The 23,657-nt window shown below is 38.5% G+C and overlaps 1 protein-coding gene across 10 annotated transcripts in view; it reads left to right on the top strand.

Moving 5' to 3' along the window:
* Nucleotides 1-23,657, top strand: part of LOC135323447 (synphilin-1-like) — an 83,369-nt gene that overhangs the window by 47,550 nt on the left and 12,162 nt on the right. For 9 of the 10 annotated variants that reach the window (XM_064501003.1, XM_064501001.1, XM_064500999.1 and 6 more), the window contains 5 exons: nucleotides 2,587-3,449; nucleotides 5,116-5,295; nucleotides 8,522-8,635; nucleotides 14,282-14,407; nucleotides 18,407-18,576. In XM_064501003.1, coding sequence (XP_064357073.1) covers nucleotides 2,587-3,449; nucleotides 5,116-5,295; nucleotides 8,522-8,635; nucleotides 14,282-14,407; nucleotides 18,407-18,576 — 1,453 coding nt within the window. Of the gene's footprint in view, nucleotides 1-1,795; nucleotides 1,858-2,586; nucleotides 3,450-5,115; nucleotides 5,296-8,521; nucleotides 8,636-14,281; nucleotides 14,408-18,406; nucleotides 18,577-23,657 lie in introns of those variants that run through there. The other variant, XM_064501006.1, reaches the window with a different exon arrangement.

Genomic DNA, 23,657 nt, shown 5'->3' with positions numbered 1-23,657 from the left:
GACACCATTTTCTTTAGTGTTGAGGAAATGCTTTGCCACCTCAGCTCCATCAGGCAGCACTACACGTCTTTACTAGTGTCAGTGAAAAGTCTCCTCAATTTTTCCTGTTCCTCTGTCTTTGTACTTGGATGATCCCATGGCAGTGTTAGCTAAGTCTTTCATCATTAGTGCATAAAAGTTAGGGACGAAATTTTGACAACATCTTTGGAAATAAGAAATTTTATCATCTTTTTATCATCAAGATACTGGTGCACAGAAGCGATGTGGTTCATCCAAGATGATACCAGTATTATTTGATGGATATTGGAATCAAGTTAGCTGCTCCAGGTTCTAGTCCCCTGCCTTAAACACAGACCATCCTGTGCTGTTGTTTATAAAGGAATCAAACAGTATTTATTTGACCCAGACTTTCAGTGGCCCCTGCCTGACTTCACACGTGTGGAAAGATGAGCAAAAGACGTTTTCGCTGGAGCAGCTATTAAAGGCTAGTTGCGTAACAACCCCTGCCGTATTGGTGCTTTGGAGGACATAAGCACTGCTTGCTTCTGTTTCCTCAGGAACAAACGTTTATAAACAGAGTGGAGAAGATTCAGGTTTTCAGCCATGCCCTAGTGCACTGTGGCCCATGGTCTCAATCTCATGTTTAGGGACCCAGCACCCAAGGAGCAGAAAATAGCTCAGAGAAGGATTGAGTCTACCAGTCTGATTTGCGTTACTCTTTATTGCTTATGTGGTTAAATGCCATATTCTAATCCTTTATTAAATGCACTGTAAATTCATCATCCTAATTAAGTAAAGAATACGTTCCTAAGTTTGTAAAAATACTGCTAATTGTTCTCGGTGTTCCAGTTTGCTCCACCAACATATTGGGAAGAAAAGCAACAAAGAAATGGCAGTGCCTTACTCCACTCTAGTTGTAGTGAAAGAAAAGAGAAATACATGACTGTGCCGTGATCGAAGACAGATTTGTAACAAAGGTCATTGCTTCTTTGCAGTGTCAAATTTTACAGTTTTATCATCAGTGGTTTATGTAAATATGTGTTATTAAGGTTAGAAAGTGGAAAAAGCCTGTTCAGCCTAGCAACAGAATAAATGTAAGCTTAAAGAAAGTGACGACAAACAAAATGTTGATGACTTTTTCTTTGTCTAGACCCCTGTGTTGAAAGCAGTGTTTTCATAAAACTCAGACAGAATTCATTTCCATACAGAGTGCTTAATAGTTCCTGTCAGAACAAAACAGCTGGGAAACATATGGTATCCATTTCCCTGTATCACTTGGAAAAAATTTCACATGTAAATAAAACCAACATAAAAGTGTGGGCCTTTGAACCTAGAATCTTATACAATGCATAAATAAGTCAGTACAGTGCGTTCTTTGTATTGGCCCACTAAGTTACATGCCTTTTGATTATTATTATAATTTTTAATTTTTTCTGGGGAAATATACTTTTGAGCACCTTCACAAGTATTAAGGTAATTTTCAGATCATTGTAACTACTAAGCTATGCTAATCCTTCATTTCAAGAATTAATATTTTACTATATCTGTTTCCTTAAGAAGGTGTTCATGGTGATTTGTGTTTTTTGACCACAAATTAGATCCCACTCATATGTAGTTAGCATGTGTAATAAATCTGCTATGTTTAAGTTGTCTTCTTGACTTTGAGAATGTGTGAACTCTTGGTATACATTAAAAGGGCCATGGAAAGGAAAAAGAGATTAAGGGCTTTAGTGGTTTTTTTGGAGTCACCGTACTGAAAATAACAAAATAAAGAAAACTCTTTACTTGTGTGCTGCAGATTATGGAGATCGTGAATATCACAAGCTGGTACTGTGAATGAGCAAAAGTTCAAAAGGAGTAAGTGTTCAGGTGCATGGAGCTCCCTTTCTTCTCTACAACTCAGATTCCCTAGTTGAATTCTATTTCCTGCAGTGTGCTGAAGATAATGCGCTGGAAGTTCCAGAGCTGTGCGTGTGTGTGTGTACATTATGGGATGGAAAGTCTGACTAAGAAGCCCAAGATGCAGAGAAGTGGAAAATGAGACATCATACCTGACTAAATAGGTTTAATTTTCAGATGAAAACAGATTTTCCAGTTCTTGGAAGGAAAATCCATCTTCCGGAGAAAACAGGCCATTTAAAAAAAAAAAAAAAACAGGATAATTGTTGCTGTTGTTAAAACAAATCCACTAAAAAAAGTTCAAGGAAAAAGAATTCTGACCAACCCTGTTGTTAACCTCCCAAAAAATCATCCTACTCTTCTGATGTATCTCTATGGGATAAAAATAGCAAAAGGCAAATTAGCATAGTCTGGCAAGGCCAGCATAAATGCCACTAGGATCTTTCTGGTGTCCATTACTTGATTAAAAATTACTTTGTAAGTAAACCTTCTTCCTATTTAAGAAAGTTTCTTTTCTGCAGTGTCAAGTTCTTTAGCTATTGTAATAGAGTTGTCATTAAATCTGCTTAGATGTGAATGCACCATGTTATGTAAATCTTGTTTCTAGTGTTTGGCCAGGGGTATCTTTAAAGATGCTGTATCATGTAATAATAAGCAGTTCTCAATCCCATCGCTCTGTTTCTCTAGTTTCTAGCACCAGCTGGAACTGTGGGGTCTCAACTCTTATCGGAAATGCACCGAAACCAACAGGTATTGCAGATATGTGCAATAAATTTAGACCAGTGAAGAGGGTTTCCCCATTAAAGCACCAGCCAGAGAGCTCCGAGAACAACGAAAGCGATGACCAAAAGAACCAGAAGGGGGAACACCAGAAAGGCAGCGACTCTCAGTCTGCTCCTCCAAACGATGACCAGAGCCCAGGAGAAGGAGAGAGCCTTAAAAGTAAAAACATCGAGCCTGCTGTTCTGCTTGGGGAGCTCGAGCACTATGACCTGGATATGGATGAAATTTTGGACGTGCCTTACATTAAGTCAAGCCAGCAACTTGTTCCTTTTACAAAGGTGGCTCCTGATAAAAAACTTTTGAGTGTATGTTCAACAGTGAACGGTCTCAGTGGAAAGAGCTGCTCTGCAGGCAACGCAGAGAACTTGCCCGCCGGCATGACACAGTTCTGTGTTCTGTCCCCCGTGAAAGGCTCTCAGCTGAGGAAAACGCAGCCCATTGTCCTTGAGCAACACAAGCATTTAACGGAAGAATTGGAGCTTTCCCAGCCTTTAGTTAAGTGTAGCTCTGTCCATGAATCTGAAGCCCAGGGCAAGGGCTTCCTCAGCAGGACATTTGTTGATCCTCAGGCTCACAAAACTGAGAAGAATATGCCAAACTGCCACCTGAGGACTTTTCACCTGCAGACTGCAGTGGCAGAAAGCAAGCAGCTTGAGGAACTGAACATGAACTGGAGCAGCACAGGGGGCCCGGAAGAGAGGAATGAAGAGGTGAAAAAAAGTAAGAGCATCTTAAACATTGTAAAGGAAGGCCAAATATCATTACTGGTAAGTACTGTCTTTTTCATAATCCATGTAAAGTAAGAGATTTCAGTGATGTAGTTGATAAAGCCAGCAAAGCTGATGAAGTGCCTGTTTTGTACTGCTGCTCTATTTGTCTTGTATTCACCTTAGAAACTGAGCAAATGGGTTTTCAAACAGCAAGGTTTCATCTTTAAATCAAATATGTAGCAAAACCAATGTATTCGTTTTGTGTAAATATGGACAAGATTGCTAGCTCATGCAGTAAATTGATATATAAAATGCAGGGTTTTAAAACATGAGATCATTTGAACATCATTTTTAAATCTTAATTGAGTTCTGCTTTTCACAACATTTGTGGATTACTTTGTTCAGTTATTGGTGGTTTACCTCAGTTGCTATTTAGAGGCTGACCATGGGAACAGAGGGGCTTCTGTTGTATTCTGATTATTATTCAGGAGTGTTAATGCTGGCATATTGCAACAGCATTCTCGGGCAGGAGCTCTCTCTAAAGCCTCCTTGGCCTCTGACCCATATGAAGTTTTTAGTTAGGTCTAGTGCTCTGATCAGATGTTATCAACGATGGTTTCCAAAGTAACTAGGTGCAAGTTAGCACAATGATGCAGAACATGTGATCTACAGTCAGAAGGGCTGTTGGAGGCACAGTGTATGTGTAAGAACTGTTTTTGTTAGGTTTTTGTTTAGCTTCTCTGTTTAACAGCTAGCTCAGGCACAAAGGCATGTTATTAACATAGCAGCAAAGACAAAGGCAGACTTATTCAAAGACTAGACAGAGGCAGAAGAGTATGTTAGAGTGTGAAGTAAGAAAAAAAAACAGTAAAAAGATTCATTTAAAAATGGGAATTAAAAAAAAATAAAACTGAGGTTGTGCTAGGTAGATAGATGATATATATTTTTTCTGAACAGGCCAAAACATCTGAGTAAAGTAGACTGAATGAGTTGTATGCTGGCAAGTCTACACCACTCTAGGAACTTATCACTGTTACTCCTTAACTCTGTCTTCCTTCTTCCATTTCCTTTCTGGAGTTTCTCAATCCACTTGTTTTTTCTTAAAATTAGATTTGGGCAGGAATAAGGTATTAAGTCATGGTTGTGTAGTACTTTGTTCAATATTCCAAAAGAATATTATAATACAAATTTTACTATGGAAACAAGCTACCAAATAAAAGTCTTCTGTCTTGTGTTTTAACTGTTTTAGATTGTGCTTAGCACAAGTTGCCACTTTTACAGTGTGCAAAATATGAACTTTTTTTTAGGAGTCATGGATGTTTTCTGTTCAATTAATCATCATTATAATGCCAAAAAAGAAAGAAAAGGAACCAACTGCAAAATATACAGAAATTACAAAAATGTGAGTGTGTGCAGTTACATTGTTGAACAAACTAGTACGGAGATGTAGAGCTACGCAAGACCTTGCACTGTTACATGGCAATTACATTATGAAGAGAAAAACTACACAGTGAATCAAGCCAGTTGGCATCCTTCCTCTCTGTCCTATCTCTAATAGTAGCTGGGGAAGTGAAAAGCTCCTGGTTTTGAGAGTTATAAAAGAATGTGCCTATAGGAAAATATCTTTGGCTTATATCTTGGACAGTGAGGCTTGATATTCTGTGTGTTTTTATCCCTAACTGTAAGTGATGTAATGAATTTTTAACCATTTCTTTTCTAACAGCCACACTTAGCAGCGGATAATCTGGATAAAATTCATGATGAATATGACAACAATCTGTTGCATGTAGCAGCATCGCAGGGACATGCAGAATGCCTGCAGCATCTCACCTCCTTGATGGGAGAAGACTGTTTGAATGAACGAAACATTGAACAACTAACTCCAGCTGGGTTAGCAATAAAGGTGACTTAGTTTCTCTACTCTGATGTGACATAAAGGTGATTTAGTCTCTTTCTGTGATGGCTGTAAGTAGTACATCCAACAGAATGTTATTTTTCAAGCGTTTTGTTAAATTGGAGCCAATCTCTGCCATTGGCTGGTACCACATAATATATGCAAGATACAATGTCTGTTGTAGACCACTGGCACTTCATATGTTGTCGTCAGTGCATATACATTCACTTTTAAATCAGTCAACTGGCTCCAGAAATATTTGTTATATTTCAAGGAACTTTTATTTAATTCAGACCTAATTGTTTCTTTAGAAAATATAACAGTTTCTTGTTTTTTGTTTTTAACAAATAACTATATAACCTTGAAAGACAAGTGTGAGAATGTACTTGCAAAGCCTGATAACACTTTGACTGTTTCTAACAATGGTTTTTGTCAGTGTGCCACATCTGAAGGTGAAACTTCTTGAGAGTCCAGAGCAATTGCATCAAAATTAAAATTTACATCTTACAGAACAACCTGTCATAAACTGCAAAAATTAATGCCCAAACTTACAGGAGATCCTATTATGTAGGAAAATGGGAAAGTGTACAGTGTTGGTGTGCTATAGTAAAATACAGTGGTATACCAGAAAGCTGAGGTTTTAACCAAACTAATTCTGGGTCTTCAGCAAGTAAGATTGAATGGTTGAGTGCTGTCTGTCAGCAAGAAACAGAAACAAGTGTTTCTGTTTCTTCAGGGATTTTAATCGTTATTTTCTTTTTGGAAAGACTTTAGAAAATGATAGAGGACTGGTGAATTCCAGCCTGTGGGAAACCATTTTTATTCTTCGAGATGTGACAGTCATTCCAGTGACATAGTGTCCTAGGGCAGGAGTCAGGGATGGATATATATATATATATGTATATGTATTTTTTTTCCTGGGACAGGCCATATGAATGAGAAATTAAACTGATATCTAGCTGGTCTGTACTACTGAACTGCTGTTATGAAATGAGGCTTTTAGCTTCAATATTCTGGCCCATGTTCAATCTGAAGAGCTATGGTCTGCCAATCTAAAGTTGTCCTACAATTTTAGTTGGAAATGCTTTTCTCTCTTGTGGCTTTTTTTTTTTTTTTTAACCTAGGTAGATGATGTATTTATAAGGTAGTAACAGGTCTTGTCTTTTTCCCCCCAAAGGTTGGCTTTTTTAATAATAGGCAAAGGGTTCCTTTAGAGTCTGTAACATTTCTAGAAATTTGTGTAAATATAGTTGAATTCTCCCTGAATGTGATGGTGCTCGGGAATAAATGTTACTAACAATGACCTGCATGGCCGGAGTTGTCCTGGGTCAAATTCTATCTCATAACCTTAAAATTATTTGGCATAAATAAACTTCATAGGTCCTGCTCCTTATTTCCAAGATGTTTTGGGCCCTGGTAGAATCAACTTTATTCTTCTTGCTCTTAGATTATACTATTATAACTGCAGTGATGTAATAGTATATGGGATATGTACCCGTGTTCTGTAAGAATCATGAGTATCAGAATGAAAGAAAATTTGTATGCAGGAACATTAATTTCCATGGAAGAGGGTTTCAACAGGTGATTTACTGATGATGTGCAACATTTTCCAGTAAGGAATGAATTAATTACAACAATCTGGTTTAATTCAGGACCTCTTTCTGTGCTTGAGTTATGAGCTAGAGAGTGAAAATAAAGCATATGTTATGGCCAGTCATATTGCCATATTGATCGTTTGTTTTATTCGTTTTGTTTATTTAAAGCAGCTGTGGAAAAATCCTCTGTAAATTAGCAAAATTGTGTTATTTTGTAGGTACTTCATTTTATTAATTTATTACCTTAGTTTTAAAAGTACCATAAGGTTTTACTCAGTTGCAATGCAAAGGAAAACACAATGAATCTATGAAGTTATCTGTGCTAACTAGTATTTGAACCCTGATTTGATATATGAGGATTTTTCTAGAGTGGTTAAAAGAACACAGTAGTTTTCATTGTTTTACTTCATTTTTGAAATTGAGAGAAACAGAGGAAAGTAAGTAAAGTAAAAGTGGTGTGTGTGTGTCTATGCACACGGTACATATGCAAGGAATAAGACAAATATCAAACAGATTTTACTCCAATTTTTTCTTTCTCCCCTATCATTTTTAAGTGGGTTAATATTTGTTACATTCTTTTTCTCATTTTTGTAACAATCAACCTGAAACTTGAAATGGAAATTTCTTTCCTTCCCAGGATATCGTTTTTCTTTTTATGCACACAAACAGCTTTATATGTTTCCTGTGTTGACCCATGTGAAGTCTTTATCAAGTACTTGAAACGTTTGTTTTAGCTATAAGGAATAACATGGCCTTTATGAAAATGACCATAGAAGAGTCAAGTAAAAGAAGGCCAGAATGGGGTTATGCCAAATGACGTTTACCCAGCTATTATCGCTGAAAGGGGACGCTGCAGCAGCAAGAGAAGCTGATAAAAGCTCTTGCCTTTACACTGGGCCACAAGCATGCTCTGAAGGAAATATTCATCTGTCTCTGCAGCATCCACATCCTGCTTTGTAGTAATTTGCGCGCTACTACCAGCGTGCACAACAGCTTGGGAATCTTGAGCCCAGGCTGTAAAAGGTGTTCAGGGCAAGAACCCTCTTCTGGTTTGTGTTCATACAGTGTCACGTTTAGGTCCTAATCCGTGAGGACTAGGTGTTCAGTTACTAAAAGTAACACATAATAATAATTGAGCATACATTTAATTACTGAACAGTGAAGACTTTAGTATGTAGGGAGAGAGCCTGTTCACTCTGATCCAGCAAATGATCTCATTTAATCATTGAGCCTTGCTGTATGAATGATGGAAGCAGAACTGTGTTTTCTTCTGAATGACTGAGAGTAGGGGGCAGATAGTGTTTAATACTGTTTCACTGCCTCTTGAACTGGTGTCCCCTGTGGTGCCACTCAGCAAAGGTTCTGCACCAATATGTATGCACAACTGTAGTTTTAGGAGGGAAAAGATGGAAAATGTAGGGCAAGTTTAAACTGACAGGTAATATCAATAGCCAAGCTATATTTGGTCCAGGACAGCAGGATAAACAAGTGTATTATGTGAAAGCAGGTAAAAGAACAAACTTTCAAACAAACTATAATGTTGTAACATATTAGTGGTTCTGATAAACCCTTTCCTGTTTAGTAGATGTGTCTGGAGCTGAAACAAGTGGAATTCTTTACATTTTTTTTTCTTTATTTAGAATGGTCAGCTGGAGTGCGTTCGGTGGATGGTGAGCGAAACAGAAGCTATTGCAGAATTAAGTTGCTCAAAAGATCACCCAAGCCTTATTCATTATGCAGGTTGCTATGGTCAGGTATGGCTTTCATTCACTTTTTACAGAGATTGATATGCTCATACAACAGTTTCAATTAAAAGCATTTTTATAGCCAAATAAGCATTCTGTGGCTATTAAAATGCAGGTGTTTTAATTACTTCAAAGTAGGAAGGTCCAGAACACTTCAAAGAAAGCAAGAGCCTTTCCCATTTAATCTGCTTATTTTTTCAGTATTTGCTCCCTTAAGTCAATTTTTTGAAACTTTAAGTAATGGCGAGGAGAAGACTAGATGGCATATTAGGCTCATCTGTCAATTGAAGAACATTGAGGAAGTTTAATCATCTCATTCTGGTCCATAGAGGACTCCTTGGGCACATCAGAAAATCATCAGACACTCTGGGATAGTTCTCATTCCCTTTCCAGGAGAGAATCATCTCAAAAAATTTTGGCAAATTGTGACAGTTTAGGAATTCAGTATATTGGCACTGAAGTGAAATGTGGTGAAACTTGAACATCATCTGTCTAGCTCTAGCCAGTTTTATTGAGAATTACATATAAAAATGTGTTGTAAACCCATCCTGGTCCACACCTAACTTATCTGTAAATCTAATGACGGGAAACCTCAGAAGTTCAGCGTTTCAGTGCTCTGCTAACATCTGGGGAAACATACACCACTTAATCGCACCACATTCTCTTCCCGCGAAGTCTGTTTTTCCTAAACAGACCTTGCACTAACCCCTCTTCAAAGGACCTTCTTCAGGATCTCATATGGAAGGAATAGTGATCCATTATTGTTCTCAAATCTCTTTGGATGGGCCTCTTTCTCACCCAATGCTATTTTTTTCTCTGTTACTGGTAAAGAGAGAACAAGCAAAATGTAGCCACTCATCTTAAGAAAGTTAGCTTTTTTTTCCCCCGTGCAAGTGAGATTGTCCTATTAAATATCATACAATGATTGTGGCATATTTCTGCTTTTCATTAGTCCTGTCCAGCGATGGATTTACTGGAGGGAGAGGGAAGGAGAGCAGGGAGGTGTGGAAGGCTAGAGAGCTGGAAGTCCTCCCTTCTCCTGGTGCTTTCTGAGGCAGCACAGACACCCTCATTCACGCACTGACCAGAGAGACCTCTATTCCCTTTCTGCCTCCCACCTACTGTGCACATTACTGGTGCAAATTAGAACCCTGCTGGAGGTGCTGATTGATTCTGTCCTTTCTGTGACAAGTTTGGTCAGTAAATCTAACACTGAATATAAGGCCGCTGGGTGTCTGGTCAGAACTGGGTTTGAGAAAGGAGTGTTTGTGACTGGGAAGAAAGTTTGGAAGAGAAAGCTTAATGTGAACTTACATTCATGTCTTCATTTGAGTTAGCCTAATTTTGCCCTCATCTCTAAAGATGTTTACACAAACTAAATTCAGTGAAGCTCTGTTTTTTTTTCAGTGGATTTATGCTGTCTATTGCCAGGAGCAGATCTGGCACACTGTAACTATATTCTGTTCAGAGCAGGAAGGAAGCTCCCCCAGTTAAGAAACACCAGCTACAATCAGCCACCCATGAAATTTTAAAAGGTGATATAAAAATTGCTGACAAATCTTCATAGTTCACTACATGTCAAAGAAAGTTCACATGTATTGTCAATTATCTTTTTTTATGTAATCCATAAATGTCTTGCAGACTTGAAAGAATACTGAGGCTGAAAGGAAGCCAGACTATCTTACCCAACTGTATTAAGAAAAAGTTGTTGAGAAATTCAGATGCAGAGTTGGCGCCCTCCTAGAAGGTTTAATTTATTTTACTAGTACTTACATGAGAGATAATGCATGTAAACACTGATCTTGGCAGAATTACAAGAGTATTATTTTTACAAGGAAGACCTGTTGTTCAGTCATTTTCTAACGGAGTCAACCCATCCATTGTTTCCCAAGGCACTGTGCATGCATGCCATATTCTTCTTCAATAAATATCGTTTAGTATGGGCAGCAAAAGGGAGCTTATATCAAAGTTCCTATGTTAATTGTGGTCAAACCACAGTCATGGCCAGACTCCAAATACAGCTCAACAGTACTGTGTTCTTCATCTCTCTCTCATCTGCTTTTGTTCCATGAGAGAGGGACTGTATAAGTTCATGTGATGGGTGAGGAGAAGAGCTTAATGCCAGCCTGCAGCCTGGTCTGCATACCTCCTACCTCTTTTTAATTATGGAGTTGTGCAACCTTGGAGAGGTATGGAGGGGCAACACGGTTGACAGAAATCCCCTGTCGGGTGTAGGTTGTTGATGTATTGCACATCATGGACCAGCTATGGCTGGCACAGGCACCATCTGATAGAAAGGAGATGGTGCTGCAATCCTAGGTGCGCTTAGTAGGTCCTAGGAGCTTCACAGGGATGTGGTTTCTTTCCAGCACAGATGCTGCAGTAGCAGGGACTGTGCAGGTTGGAGAGAGAGGGTGGGGAATGCTGAGCGTTTGTTACATCTAAAGCTCCAGTGAGCCTAAAGCTTCAGGGGAACTAGAGCTGCAGCTTGACTGAGGTCTTAGGAAGGGTTTTGTGTGTGGCTTGGTGGTGTAGGACTGGAGGCTGCAATGGGGAGGAGCGTGTGGTAGTCAGGCACACAAATGCCTAACAATGCACTCCTTTGCACCTCAAGGTGTTTGCTTTTCCCTATCCAATGTCATTTTTGCAGGGATAATTTGTGGCCTTTTCACTCACCCCATAGTTCTCTATTCAGAAAACCTAATACTTACTGTGAAAGGATACTGGGGAAGGGAGCTAATTTAGTCAATATCAAGTAATGGGGCTAGGATTAGCTTTCACCATGCTAATCCTTCCATTCATAGTCCAGTTAATAATAAAAATGCTTTTTGTCAACTGTTCTTTCTGCTCCAGAAGTCAGCTGTGGGAGCTGAAGTCTGCAACCTGTCCCAAAACAGAAAGTACATATTGTGACATTTTACCAGAATCTTCTCTTTGGGGTTGTTTGACTTGTAGGTCCAGAACATGCTAGAGGGTTGTTAACCACTGTTACAATATAAGATAACTGCAGGTCTTAAAGTTATTAAATATATGGAATAACTTGTCAGTATTTAGCAATTCCTGTTGCATAACAAGTATACGATTATTTTCCATTATCTTAATCTTATAAATGAATTTTCTTACTGTCTTTCATTTTGTTTGAATAAATTAAGTTGATGATAGTATATCTAAGAACACTTTTCTTCCACATACATAATGCAGGTGTTACTAAAATAGTCCTTTGGTATATGAAGTTTTCATTTTTCCTATATGTAAATAAAGAAAATAGTAGTTTTCCCAGTGTATGTCAAGGATACATCTGTGGGAAAACATAGTCATTTGAGAGAAACACAAACTATTTTAATGGGCCTCTAAAGTTGTGCCTGTGATCGATTGATGCTCAGACACTTCCAAATACAGATGATTGCATTTAGCCATCCAGGCACTTGATTTCTATGTCTGATAAGATAAATGACTAGAAGGCATAATTTGTTCCATACTGACTGTGGTCATAAAATTACAAACCATGCTCAACATTTTTGTCCCTATTATATTCCAAAGAAAAATATATCATTTAATTTCAGAGCTTTAGTTGTCTTCTAATTCTACAGAGAAATTTCTCTAAAATACTTTTTTTTAGTTATTGAAACGTAACAGCAATTCACAGGAGTAGCATAATCCTCCACTGCTGGCTAACACTGCAGACATCTCTACAAATTGCTCAGAAGTATTTTAAAAGGGTTATGTGATCTGAAGTCATCTCTCCATGCTGGCTCTCAGCTGTATTCGGCATTCAGCCAAGGGAGAAGTATGAGTATCTATCCCTTCACCCTGTAATAGAACCAGAACTACTGTTAAAGGGGAAATACAAAGAAGGTAAGTTCCAGAGAGACTAACCATCTAAAGCAGTGAACAGATATCAAGGTGTTTGAATGGGCAGAGTCATTTGGAGGACACTTAAAAAGTCTGAGGTCCCATCTTCTTTTCCTTGATGTTAAAATTTCCGTGGCACTTTTTATACAAGAAGGGGCTCGTGCCCAAGATACATAGGCAAAGCTTCCTTTCTCCATGTTTATTGTTTCCCTTTCCTACTTGATTACTGTTCAAAATCCTAGAGGTGCTGTGTTACAGCAGTGTTTTGTTTAGCTATGCCTCAGCCTTGCACACAGGTGTTTGCCTGTGTGTGAGTATGTACTTATGGCTAAAACTACTGAAGTGCTTAAGGTTAAGTGTTTGTGCTGATGTTTGCCAGCAGCAGCATCTACAAAGCCATTTGGAGCTAGAGCTCCTAGTCAGTATTGCACATGACAGATATAAATAAATATATAAATGGCATAAAATAGTAAAAAGATATAAATCGAAGATAAAAAAATACGTTTAGATTAAAAAAAATTGAGATACAAAGTAATTTATTCTTTATTAAGATGCAAAAACTGGGAGCACACCTGCAGTCAGTTATCATCTAAGGGAGCTCACATTTTTATGTAATGCACAGTAGTATTATAGATTTTCAATATGTGTCGCATTCAGAAGGGCACAATCAAATTTAATCTAGAGAAGCATGGAAGCTTGCTAGGGTAAGGAGTAGAACAGTTTTCTGAAGAAACCTACTGGGGAAAATAAGAAATAAAATAAGCTTAGTGCAAATATAAAAACTCTCCATTGTTATAAAGGAAGACTCCTATAAATTGTATATTACACATGCATGCACGCACAAAAAGCAATGTTAAAAAGAATTAAGATGGCAAAGTCAAGCTTAGGAAATGTAAAGTCTGCCTTCTTGTGGGTATGTGTATGTTCCCAGTTCCCTTTCTGGCTGATCATAATTCTTGTCTGTGAGCAGCTTCTGTTCAGGTCTCCTTCCTCTTAATTCATTTTCCTCTTCCTCAGATTTTCAGTCCTAGTCTCCTTTCCCATCTTTGACTAGCTTCTTGCCAGATCCTCATCTAGTTTAATTCCCTCTTCCCATTCCTAGCTACTAGTGCTTCTTCCATTTTGCAGATTCCTGCACCATGTCTTGTCCAGCTTGCTTTCTCTCTCTCTCATTTCCATTTTGGCTCCCAGGCTTCCTCCTGCAAGTCTGTGGTTGAAGTCTCCCCATCCCTCTCAACATGCAGGCACATACACACCATCCACTGGGCAACGCACTGAGATTGCAAGATAGACAGATTTCCAGATTTTAGTTCTGCTGCTTCTCTTCCTACACAACAGCCCAGAGCTGGGGCATGATAATAGCTTTGAATAATCTAGCCGCTCAGCTCTGTGATCTCTGTGCATGCACCTGTTGCAGGTGAAATGTGCATGAAATTTCACCAAGTTTTGGCAGGTTTTCAGATTGACCTACAAACTGTTTTGCCTCAGGTCTCATCTCCAACACATAGACACTCATGCTTTTCAATGTGCAATTGTCAGAATGTGTTACGGTGCACGCATTTTTCCTAATACGTCTTCTCTTAAAGCGAGTGAAGTATTTTTGCTTATTTCCTTGAAAGATCCAGTCAGAGTTAGGCCCATGCTATGCTAAGTCTGACAAAGTTAAGAGGGAACGAAAGCAAGGTTTTATAATAGGAAATATGGGACAGATTTAGTAACAGGTGATGCTACCAGTGTTCCTATAGTACATTTAACTTTCCATTATTTCTTACCTTTTGTGACTTTTCTTTCCCCCTCCTCCAGGAGAAAATCCTTCTGTGGCTTCTTCAGTTTATGCAAGAACAAGGGATTTCATTGGATGAAGTTGACCAGGATGGTAATACTGCTGTTCATGTAGCTGCTCAGCATGGCTATCTAGGATGCATACAGGTAGAGTACTAGCTACGTTTACATCAGAGATCTATTTCAAGTCAAATTTGAATGCTAACTACCTTTACAATAAATATGGAAGATCTTATAGGTAGGAAAAAAAAACTAGTACCTTAAAATTTGCCAGAAGAAAAAAATTTAGACCTCAGTAGAACTCAGACTGAAACACCAGAAAGCTCTATATTTTGAATTCTATTCTCAGTTATGCTGTTGTAAATCTAAAGTAACCTTTGCATTGCAAGAAGAAAACATTGTTATGTTGTTCATACGTAAGCAGCCAATGAGTATGTTTTTATGCTAAGAAAGGGCAGCCAGAGTAGATATGCATACTTTCATATCAATCTTCTTACTATTCTGACATTTTCTTGCTTTTTCTTGTAAATAGTTGCAGCTCTCCAGCTTAAGGGAGAAGGGAAATCTAAGGTATGGTTTATTCCATGTTAAAAGATTTCCACTTGGAGCAAGCCATCCTTATCCTTTGAATATATCTGTACTAAACAATACAGCGTGACGATGATCTCTAATAGTTCTCAATGAATAACCCCTTGACCACTGAGAGCAAAATAGTTCTGTTGTACAGAGCTGCTGAAATGGTTAATTTGCCCTGCCGAAAAGACTAACATAGCTACAGTGCTTTTGGGATTTGGATCTGAAAAAGCTAGTTTGGATGCCTCTATATAGTACCAGTGTTTAATGTAGACATACCAAAAAAGCAGCAGAGTTGAACTGGATGGCTAGGTCAAGCATCTCTACTTTGCATTGAATCTTACAGCACAGATGTACCCATTGTTCATGAGAGTCACTAGAATCATTACTCACAGGATCACTTTTCAGTATTTGTTGTTGTCATCACTTTGATTGAAAACTGTATGGAGAAGAAATAATAATAAAATTAACTTAGGTGGTTGCAGAAAGATACTTGAGAAACAAAGTAGTCATCAGAGAAAAGTAGAAAACCACGTGGCAGAAAGCCAAGAAACAGAACTCAAGGTAGGATTAAGTCAAGAGGGGAAAGAAAACATGCCCAAGAAGCAGTAGTAATTCTGAGAGTCTGAGACCTCAGATATATACAGAGACTCTGAGAGCTCAGATAAACATGTTAAACTTATTGCCGCACATGAGCTGATAGACAGCAACTCTTAGAGCATAGTGAATATAGGGGATATTTTTTTTAGTTTGATCTTAAAAGAAATACATCTAGCCAAGTCTAGCTAGCTAACCTCTTTAGAGAGCTAAAAATATTTATGCGTGCTGTTACATTGAATCTACTGATACAAAGCTGCTTATTGCTGTGGCAATTTATATATATGCCTGGACACAGAGAAAACCTAACTATATGAAAAGCAGTTTGGGAGTCTCACACAACAAAAAAAAGAAAAATTGGGTTATGACTGAGCTGAAGGAGTAGACTTAAAAGAAAACAGTTGCATAGGTTTGGAGGATGTGGCCATCTCTGCATTTTCTCAGCAGATGGGACGTCTTTCTTTTAAAGATGTCCGGAATATCGGAAATCCTGTACAAACTCTTAGGAGAATCATAGTAAACAAATCAGCACATTTGTGCTAAAGCTAGTGTTTTTACTATTATTTCCCAGAGAATTGCTATGATCAGTTGGAAAAAAAAATGGATGGAAGAAATAGTTGAGAGCACTGTTGTGGTAGATCTGTGTTTAGGGCTACTAATTTTTACAGTGTCTCTTCAAGATATACAATGGATTTGAAGGAGAAATGAGTAAATTATTTTAAACAGAGTGGTGACGTCTGCAGGCTATTCTCATGGATAAAGCTAAATCAAAAAGAGAATAACTCTGCTTTCCCAGTGAAGAATGAACTTTAATAAATGGCCTGGAATTTGTAAAACTGTTTTGTTGTAGATCAATTTGAAAATCAGCAAAAAGCATTTGGTGTTGGTGAAGCAAAGCCATAGGAAATAAATCATGAAAATATCTATTCACAGCAAGAATATACAGTTAGTGTATGTCTAATACTTCAGGGTGCTAAGTGCAGCTATATTCTGTGCTATGAAACAAAATAAGCCCGCTGTCCAGTGAACTTAACAGTCTAGTTTAAAACAAGGCACAGCGAACAATTGGTAAAAAGCAAGAAGCGATAAAGAAGGGGGAATGTAGATAGCAATACAGAGGATGCAGTGTCATAGGCTTTCAGTGATCCCTCGGCCCTCTCATTCACTGTTCTTGTGAACAAGTGACATTCTTGTCTTGTTCCAAATAATACTGTTGGTTTTTACAGGGTCGTAACTCCCTCCTTCTTGATTTTCTTTACCAGCAAGTTAATCCCAAATTGCTGTCATGAGCTGCACTGCAAGACTCTTCAGAAGTTTTTCTTTCTATACAGATTCAGTAGACAAGAGAGACTACCATTCCTCTCTCCTGTCAGAAGATGTATTGGTCTCTGTGCCTGCTATTCTGAGTCAACAAAGCCACACTAAACTAGGCAGACTACCAACTCCCTGGCTCTGCCTGGATAAGTCAATCAGGAGCTGAGCCACCACCTTCCTCTTCTGCGTGTGTATATGTCTATATTAATGATGCTGTAGTTGCTGGATACATTGTGGTTTTGTTCAGCGTTTTTTCCAAAATGCTACGAGCAACGTGTGTGTTTGAATGTTACTGAGTACGATTAGGTCCTATTCTAGGCACTACAGTAAAGCAAATAGCGTATAACAGTAATGACTACAAATAAACCAGAAAGAGCGAAGGTTTGGTTTGAATTCTTGTTTCAGTTATTGCATCTCTTGAGGTCAGCCTGGCAGAACTTCTTTTTCCCTTACAACACTCTGGATTCAAGTCCCAGAGGTCACCCAAATGCCATGCTCACAACCTGAACAGTTCTCCAGAAGTAAGCTGGGGTTCTCCACTAGGACCGTGGATACCACAGGAGTGTACATCAGACTGCGAGCTCTTATTTCGCCTAAAGTCTGGACTCTGACAAATATTTTGGTATCTTTTAAAAAGACAATAGGGGAAAGCCAAGCAAGTACAAAGCAATGAAACTTTCAACATCAAAAACAAAAAAGATGGAAAAAGTTATTGTACAGATTTCTTTCTACAAAAAGGAAGTTGTGGCTGTGTGACCTACTGGAGTTGTTGGAAAGTATGTGCCATACCTTTCATATCCAAATGTCCCTTGGCTGAGGAATCAGGACATTGAGACTGGTATGCTGATTGTTTTAAACACAGGGATTCTGCTGTGGTAGGAAATTGAGAGCTAAACCACAAAAGGAGTCAGCAAATATTGTAGCAAAGGCATTCCTACATTCAGATTCTTAGGATGTGTTGCAAAGTGCTGCAGTGCAGAAATCCCCAGAATAGCAGGCACCAGAGCTTGTAAGCATTTACAGCTCAGCACCACCCTTTAAAAACTGGCTAGCAACGTGTTGGTGCTGGCCTAGACCCTGATCTTATCTAGCACGGATGTCCTGTGAACTGCACTTGCTTGCATCTCCTGTACCAGCATCAGCATGTGCAAAGTTAGCACAGTGTTCAGACATACATATAAAAGTTCACCTGAAAAAGTGTATTGTTGTAGCTCAATGGAGAATCAATAGATACCCAAATGCAAGTGCTCTGTTTTCATTTGGTGGTCCCCATCACAGTATGAATGGTACAAGTCATGCTATGCTACACAACAAGTCATGCTATGCTACACAACAAGCAGAAAATGCCTTAATTAAAGTGGAACAGAGAAGGCAGAGGAAGGAAAAATCCAGTCTTTTAATAGTCATCTGAAAGAACAGCACACTGTGCTGTGCTAGCCTTGCACCTCAGTGATAGATTTTTTTTTGGTGGTATGCGTTGGGAGTTCTGACTGCGTGCAGACTTGTCAGGGTGATTGGTTTTTAAAAATGGTCAGCTCAGACCAATGTTTCCAAACATTTTATTCAGGAGTGCTCTGGGCCCAGCAGTTCTTGTTGTTGACCAAAAATCACAGCAGAGATTTACGTTTACAGCTCTCAGTCTTTCCTTCTGTGTCTTTGCAGACATTGGTTGAATATGGAGCAAACGTCACTATGCAAAACCACGCGGGAGAGAAACCCTCACAAAGTGCTGAGCGACATGGGCACACCATGTGTTCCCGCTACTTAGTGGTTGTGGAGACTTGCATGTCATTGGCCTCTCAGGTTGTGAAGCTAACTAAGCAACTGAAGGAGTAAGTGTTTTATTCTTAACACAGGGATCATTGTGAAAACAATACTATCCTTTGTCTTCAGCTTATCAACAGTGTACCTTCTCCCTATATGTAATATTTGACAGTTCATACTTCTCCCTTATTTCTCGAATCTTTGACATTCTCAACCATTTGCCCCTTTGCCTCTTTAGCAGTTCAGTTTTTCAGCTGTTCTCTTGGTGGCAGTTTGCTGTGAATGTAGATGCAGGGAATGGGAGTGGAAAAGGGTACGTGTGAAATATCCTTGTCTTTATATGTATATATGTAAGCAATCCTCTCCCTTTTCCCTTTGAATACCTTGGGATCACACCTTTGCTAATCATATTTTCTATTCACATAGCATGCATTTATGTATTATATACAGTGAGTGGCTCTTCCTAGCTACAGTATTGGGTGTTGATGTTGGGAGGAATGATGGAAATAGCAGTTGGAAGTTTTCTTTGAGCTTGGAAGGTTCCCAAAGCCCACGGTGGCTGCTCAGGAAATAGTCTATGTTGTATTTTTCCTTCATAGGAGCTGGCTTGAGTATTTTAGTACAATTTTTAATAAATCATCTATGAAGAACCTGGTAGGTTGAAACACTAAATATGCAGTTGCTTGCTTTTACTGTGGGTGCAGTTATTGTGACTGAGCATGTCAATTACCTCATAAGATGAGACTCTCAGAAACTGTCAGCATTGACCTAACTTTTGGTTCAGACTTAAGGACATGATCAAGTGCTTTTTGACTACCACAGACCATGAAAATAGCTTTTGAAAATCCCATGTTTTGTGGTGACCATATCATTTTATGCAAGCAGCATGTGGTTGAAACAACTTTTTGAGTTGCAGACTGCATATCTTGAAAATAAGGGTAAAAATGTTTATCGTTTATTCTCACTTTTGCTATAAACATGCATATATTTTGTATTGTATTACAACAGAAACAATATGTGGTAGCAGTCTGCTCCCTTTGTCATTACAGAATACCTTATTGCATTTGAAGTACGCCTGGTTTGTACCTCTAAGCATTTATGTCATAGAAGCCTTTTCTCTAAGCTTCACTCTTCTTTTACACTTATACTCTCACAAATATGAAACAGTGAAATCAAAATTATTGTAAATTTTCACATTTTGATAATTTTAGTCTGGCACAGTGTTCACTTGACATTTCAAAATACCAGGTATCTTGTAGTTGGTTCATTTGCTAAAAAACACAAATACACAAATCAGCTACTGTAAAAAAAAATAAAAATAAAAATAAAACAGAGCGTAGGACATTTCCTAAGTAGCCTACGTAAGCACCTGACTCATCTCAATATCCAATGAGATTTATATTCCCTATAACTTAGCAAAAATAAAAACAAGAAGTAGAAATGGCAACCATGAGTTTTCCATGTTTCAGTTCTATACAGTGCTCTCTCAGTATTTGATTTAACTGTTACCTCTCATATGGAAAAGAAAGACTTGTTCTGTTAGGCAGTGGGCTGTTTACTCCCATAGACATAGAGCCTAGTTCTGACTTTCCTGACAAGAGCATTAACACTTTTCAAGCCCCCTCTGTTGTCTCTTGGGCTACAAGCATGGGAAGTCATTTAAATGATTCTTATTTGGCTCCTGATGGGTTCCTTTGCTTGTCTCAGCTGGAATTAAATCTGCTTCCCTTCAGCAGTCTATTTTTTCAGGCTTCAGATTTAGCTCTGCAAAGTGCAGCAGCTGCCTTTTCTTCCTTTCCTACAAAGACAAAGGGCTGTGAGTCTCTTGGGCAACCCTGTTGCAGTTTACTGAGGCAGTGAAATATTCTATTTTCTGCTTGAAAGAGCAGCTTCTGCATGGCTGTTTTGGCTACCAGCCTCAGGACCCAAGTAGGCTGACAGAAGCAGTGCGCTGTGCTCAGAGGCTTATGCCTAGAAGTCAGAGGGAATGGTGAAAGAAGGCTCTTGCTTGTTTTGTAGCCCCATCAGAGGGGGCTACCTAAAAGTCCAAGGATGTATTCATGGCCTGAAGGAAGCACTTGGCGCAGTTTCTCAAGGAGCCTTATCTCTAGCACAGTAGGAAGATAGAATGGCCATAGCACCTCTGAAGATCCCAAAAGCATCAGATGGCAACAGGCAAAAGACCAATCTGCAGTCTGAGGTACTTTAAACTGCTATTGCACTGGAAAGGCTTCAATTTGGGCAGTTATGCTGGCTTTGCTGTATTTTCTCTGCCTAGTTCTGCTGCTGTTAATGGATCTTGTTCTAGAGGCAGAGAAGTTATGGCTGGATCACGACAGATTACTTGACTGTTCAGGACAGCTCAGTAAGCCCTGATCTGCCTCCCAACATTTCTTCAGCTGTTTTAAACGTGAGAAAAGTTTTCAACTGGCTGAGCATGCAAGCTGTCTTTAGACATTTTCCTGGGCTCCTTATCAGCCAGGGATAAGGCCCTCCACCTGTAACACTGTACATCCCCACAGAAAGATGGGAACCGTTGATGTTGCACTGGAACAGCATCACGCTTGAGCATGCTTTCCTTAAAGAAAGCCCACATCAAGACTGCTTTCAGAACAAACTGCCTTAGACTAGGAGCTAGCAACACCTACCTTCAAAGGCCCCAAAACAAAGAGGGGAGTGCTTCTTTGATACTCACTTTATGAGCTCTTCTAGCCTTCAATGCAACATGAACAGTTCTAGAGAGAAATTACCCCAGCCTATCACGCTCTTTGGAGCCCTTCCTGAAAAAAAGGCACAAAAACAAAACAGTAATTTTACAATCTGATGAAGGCTTCACGTCTTGCAACTACTGATGCAAAGCTACTCAGATTAAAGATACAAAAAAGTATAGCAGAACCTTTTGAGTTGGATCTAAGCCTCTATTCAGAGGGAAAAGCCTTGGTATTTGAGAAAAGGAAAAACATGATAGCTAGAAATGTTCCATTGAATCTTCACGAGAGAATGAACTGAGACCTTGCCACACAAGGGGAGGAGAACCAAGAAATTCTTTCCTAGGTAAAAAGAAAAATAGCCCACAAAAGCTGCTGTTACTGGCTTTAGAATAAAAGGTTTGGTTTGCCTCTCTTGCTAAGTATAGAGGTTTCATCAATTCAGTAGGATTTTTTGAACGAAAGAGGACACCCAGGACAGTCACACAAGTTTTTCTCAGAGCCTGTGCAAAATGTTGGCTTTCATTTTACTTCATGAGGTCTCTTTAGGTCTTACAATTTTAGTTATTCCCTCACTGATCTCATCAGTAGCATATTTATTATCTAGAAAACCCTTATAGACCAGAGTTGAAAATTCCTGCTTTCACAAATACATGCTTTTCATCACTGATGATATTAAGTGATGTATTGTTTAGGCTTTCCTGGCCTGAAGAGATGCAGTCAGAACCAATGGCATAAAATAATGCTTCTCTGCACTTCTTTAACAATGCCACTTGATCACAGACCATCCTCCCTGCATTCCCAAAGGACTGGAGCTGAATGTCCAAGGCAATAAATGAACCAGCCACTTCCTGATCTTTTTGATACAAGATCAAGCCAAAAACTCTATCAAAGCAAAGGTCAAAACAAACCTTGAGTCAAAAGATGAGGATTGGAAAGTGGCTGAATATTCTCTTTTGCCACCACTTTTCTATGTTCTGTAGACAAAATCCATGATTCTCCTGAAACTTTATAGGAATAGCTATAAAAATAGCTGAATAAATAAAAATGATTACAGTGGTAAAATATGGTATATGCATGTTGTTTGTTTTTGTGTGTGGAAATAAGAGCTATACAGAAGTATAATAAGAAACTCAATATAAACTTTACAATGTTTATCTCTTATTTACTTAGATGAGCTGTTTTATTTTCAGCTATATAGAATGGTCATTGTTTGTTTTATTTGAAACCAAACAAAGCAGTAAGTCAGAATACTGGGAAAGACGTTTCATTAGTGCCCAGTGCCTCAGCGTGTTTCATATTCAGTGGCTGAACTGCCTGACTTTGTTAGAAGCAAGCTTGGGTCTGTAGTTATCTAAGGAGACATGCCAAGGTCTTTATATAGTGCTTAGCAGGAACATTATCTAAACTAAGTAAGACCTTCAGAATTTGGACATTAAATATCATAAAGTAAATCTGACCCTTAAAGCTACAGTGATCTGCTTACCTACTGAATCTATCCATTTTTAATACTTAGCAATATTGCTGTTCCAAGAACTTGTAATCCCTTAATTTTCAATGTTATCTTAGATATGTATATGTAATTTTATATATATTTTTATATATAAATATATGTAACACAGTGTTTATATATTCACATAGTGTGTGTGTATATACATTACACACACACACACACGTGTGTGTATATATATAAAAAATGTATTTTCAGGGATTGTGCTGGAAGGATGTGTGAGTTTCCATGCTAAAAAATATATACTAAATAGTCAAACTGAGAAAATGGAGGAAAATAATTCTTTTAATATAATAAAATATTTACCTAGAATGAGGACAGTAACTCATTAGAAGTGTTAGACATTTAAAGGTGTAAGAAGCTGTTATCTACCTCTCTGGAAGAATTTTCTTTCACCTTAATTCTCACTGTATATAATTAGTAGACTTCACTATTATTTAGATATTCAGAAATAGATGTGGAGGAAATCAAAAAAGGCAAGTAAAACATAAATGTATCACAATCTAATCTCAAATGAAAATTTCCTTGGCTCTCAAAAGAGAGTATCTGGGGATTTGCAATATAAGCCAATGCTGACAGATGGTAGGAGTGATTTTAAAATAGTGTAAGGAAATGTGTAGGCGAGAGGAAGGAAGGGGGAAAATTAAAGGAAGAAAAGATCTATGTAAAGCATGGTTGTGTTCAAAAATGTGATGGCAAGGCAGTATGTCAAGTTCCCATTTTTATTTCTTTAGTACTTTTCAGATCCACTCTGATATTTTACAAGTAAAGATGTTTATTTTTTGTCAACCCTGCAAATACAACTCATAGCCTAAAAAGTCATCTGGCTTCTTTCTGGCATTGACATTGCCAGCTATAAAGACTCTGCATTTGGAACTTAGTTAACTATTCTGCTGATGGTATGTGAGCTAGGAAAGAATCCAGCTCACTG

The sequence above is a fragment of the Dromaius novaehollandiae genome, chromosome W, assembly GCF_036370855.1.
Source record: "Dromaius novaehollandiae isolate bDroNov1 chromosome W, bDroNov1.hap1, whole genome shotgun sequence".
NCBI lineage: Eukaryota > Metazoa > Chordata > Aves > Casuariiformes > Dromaiidae > Dromaius > Dromaius novaehollandiae.
The sequence above is the reverse complement of the archived record's forward strand: the minus strand, read 5'-3'. Positions and strand labels throughout refer to the sequence as shown.